This window comes from Coptis chinensis, chromosome 1 (assembly GCF_015680905.1).
Source record: "Coptis chinensis isolate HL-2020 chromosome 1, ASM1568090v1, whole genome shotgun sequence".
Lineage (NCBI taxonomy): Eukaryota > Viridiplantae > Streptophyta > Magnoliopsida > Ranunculales > Ranunculaceae > Coptis > Coptis chinensis.
The window spans coordinates 52,732,226-52,735,774 of record NC_141456.1 but is presented as its reverse complement, the minus strand read 5'-3'; the positions used below and the strand labels follow the sequence as shown (position 1 = coordinate 52,735,774).

General features: G+C 49.2%; 1 protein-coding gene across 1 annotated transcript; it reads right to left on the bottom strand.

The window, feature by feature from the left end:
- Positions 1-2,748: 2,748 nt before the first annotated feature.
- Positions 2,749-3,093, bottom strand: LOC147524509 (uncharacterized). The gene has a single exon (XM_086575217.1). It carries the CDS (start codon positions 3,091-3,093, stop codon positions 2,749-2,751), a length of 345 nt encoding a protein of 114 aa, XP_086431343.1.
- Between the last annotated feature and the right edge of the window lie 456 nt (positions 3,094-3,549).

Sequence of the window (3,549 nt, the reverse complement as noted above, 5' to 3'; positions counted from 1 at the left end):
GATTATGGTATGCGGCAATCCAAACCTACAGATAATGTTCTCCCATAAAAACTTAATCACCTGCTCCTCCTTGACTTGCTGCAAGGCCATAACCTCTATCCATTTAGTGAAATAATCAGTAGCGGCCAGCATGAACCTTCTCTTACCCTTTTCCATTGGTAATGGACCCACGATATCCATGGCTCACATGGCAAACGGCCACGGGCTGGACACATTGTGCAACGGTTCTGCTGGTGCAAATATCAGTTGAGCAAACCGCTGGCATTTCCGACATCTTTTGGAAAATTCCACCACGTCCCTCTTCATGTGAGGCCAGAAATAACCTTGCGTTAACAATCGGTGTGCCATTGTTCTCCCCGCCGAATGGCTCCCACAGTCTCCAGCATGCAGTTCCACTAACACTTCTTGTGCCAGGTCCGGCCCTAGGCACCTTAACAGCGGCCTATCAAAGTTCTTTCAGTACATCTCTCCTTCTACCAGAGTGTATCTCCACGCCATTTGTTCCAGTCTTTTTCTTTCCTTCTCATCGGCCACCTCCCCTCCCAACAGAAAATGCTTGATAGGGCTCATCCACCCTGCTGCGCCTTCCGCGGCCTGGCACACTTCGACCACCCCATCGATACTTGACCTCTCTAGCTTTATTACGCTTATAGTTCTCTGTTCAGACCCCGGCATTTCGGCTACAACGTATGCCAGAGTGTCCGCATGTCGGTTCTCTCCCCGGACCAAATGTATAAATCTGATTTTCTTGAACTTGGCTGCCTTGCGATGCACTACCTCTAAGTATTTGGCCATTTGAGCACACCTAGCAATGAATCCTCCGTTCACCTGACATACCACTAAGTTGGAATCCAAATAAACCGTCAACTCCTCCACCCCCAAATCCTCTGCCATTCTCAACCCTGCTATCACGGCCTCATACTCTGACTCATTATTGGTAGCCGCGAACCCGAGCCTCATGGATAACTCGACTCGGTCATTATCTGGAGTGACCAGTACTATGCCTATTCCATTGCCCGCATCTGTTGTTGACCCATCCGTGAACACTCTCCACCCATTCCTTTTATCCCAGGGATCTGACCCATCTGGCTCCCCATCCTGTTCAGGCTCCATGAGCATTTCTTCCCCCCAAGTGGGATCCTCTACTGGGAACTCTGCCAGAAACTCCGCTACTGCCTGAGCCTTTTCTGCGGTTCTTGCTTGATATTCTATTTCATTGGAGCTCAGCATCACCGCCCATTTGAGCATTCTTCGAACTTCGCGCTTTAAGGCAGCGCCAGGGCGATTTGTCACCACCACCACTGAATGTGCCTCAAAGTATGGTTTCAACTTCAATGCCGAGAATATCAGTGCCAAGGCATACTTCTCCACCTTGCTGTACCGTGTCTCTGCATCAAATAATGTTTTGCTCTGGAAATATACCGGCCTTTCAACCTTGTCTACCACCCGGACGAGAACCGAGCTTACCGCATACTCGGTCACTCCCAAGTACAAGTACAATCTCTCCCCTTGTTCGGGCCGCGATAGCAAAGGCGCCCGGCCCAAATACCTCTTCAATTCTTGAAAAGCCTCCTCGCATTCCGGTGTCCACACAAAGTCCGACGTCCTCTTCAACAGTTGATACAACGGCCTACATTTGTCAGATGATTTAGATATGAAACAGTTTAATGTCGCGACCCGTCCTGCTAACCTCTGTACTTCTTTAATGTCCTGAGGCGACGGCATCTCCACTAGTGCTCTGATTTGCTCTGGATTGGCTTCTATTCCCCAGTGAGTCACTATGTAACCCAGAAATTTCCCTGTGGTCACTCCAAACGTACATTTCTCGGGGTTCAGTTTCAAATTGTGCGCCCGCAATATGCTGAACGTTTCCTTCAGCTCTTCCAAATGTTCCTCTTTGGACATGCTTTTCTCCACCATATCATCGATGTATATCTCAATACCCTTACGTATCTTGCTCGCAAACATCTTCTCCCCTAGTCGCTGGAAGGTGGCCCCCCGTGTTCTTCAACCTAAATGGCATTCTTGTGTAGCAATAAGTACCTCCCTCCACTATGAACGATGTCTTCTCCTGATCCGGTCCATACATCGCGACCTGGTTATAATATCCCATAGAAGCGTCCAAGAAAGAGAAAATATTGAACCCCGTTGTCCGATCCACTAGCTCATCCACCCGCGGCATTGGGTAACTATCCTTAGGGCACTCGGAGTTGATGTCCGTGAAGTCCACACACATACACACCTTTCCATTCTTCTTAGGTATCGCGACTATATTGGACAACCAGTCGGTGAACTCCACTTCCCGAATTATGCCTGCTCCTTTTAACCTTGCAACCTCTTCGCGGATTCCCTCCGCATACTTCGGCCTGACACTGCGCATTTTCTGTCTCACCGGTTTGGCATCTTCCCTCATGTGTAACCTGTGACATACGAACTCTGGGTCCAATCCCGTGACCTCCTCAATCGTCCAAGCAAAGACATCTTTATTCTCTGAAAGAAACTGTATCAATTCTTTCTTCCACTTTTCTGGCAAATTAGATCCCACCGATGTGAACTTCTCCTCCTCCCCCGTTCCCACGTTTACTGTCTCAATCTCGTCCAGCGTTTTTGGTATTGCCGGCATCTCTGCCTCCTCTTCCACGGAGGCGCACTGTAATTGCTACACCTATCTCTTCCTCGGTTTCGAGGTCTCTCCCTCGTCCCCTCGGATCAACCTCTTCACCGTTCCCTGATGGCTGTTCCTTGCTGTCACCTTATCTCCGCGAACTTCATGCATCCCTGTGGGGTAGGAAATCTAATCACCTGATAATATGTGGATGGTACTGCCTTCATCTCATGGATCCATCTTCTCCCAAGGATGGCGTTGTACTGTGAATTCGCATCTATCACCTTAAACTGAGAGAACACCGTCACTGGACCGGTGGTCACGGGCAGCAGGAGCTCCTCCAATGGTTCGGTCATACTCCCATTGAACCCATACAAGTTGGTCTGCGAAGGCCTCAACTGTCTCCTATCTATCCTCATTTCTTCCATCGTCCCCACAAACAACAGGTCCACCGCACTGTCGTAATCGACCAACACCCTTTTCACCATGTAATTTCCTATAGCCACAGTGATCACCAAAGCATCCTCATGTGGGGAGTCGACCGTTTTCAAGTCCGCGTCTGTAAACACTATGCTTCCTTTTTCGGCCGCGGGCCAAGGGGAGGACCGCGAATAACCTGCCTCCTCGTTAACTTGTTATATGCTAGCTGTCCGCCGTATCCTATCTCGGTGAGCGCTGTGACTCAAAATTTCTCTGCTGAATATGACATTTATGGTACCCAGTATTCTCCCTTGGTTTGGCAGCTGCTCCTCCTTCCCTTTCTCCTTGGTAAAATCTTTCAATTGCCCCCTCCCTATCATCCTTTGTACCAACCATTTGAGGGCGTAGCATTCATTCGTTTCATGATTACGCACTCCAATGATAGATAGGCACGATGGCTTACCCAAGATTTCGATGCGGTTTGCTTCGCGGACCCTCATAGCCCTGTAAATCCTAAATCAGCG

Coding starts and splice junctions, on each gene's coding strand:
- LOC147524509 (XM_086575217.1), bottom strand. CDS start 3,093: ATGGTGAAAAGGGTGTTGGTCGATTACGACAGTGCGGTGGACCTGTTG.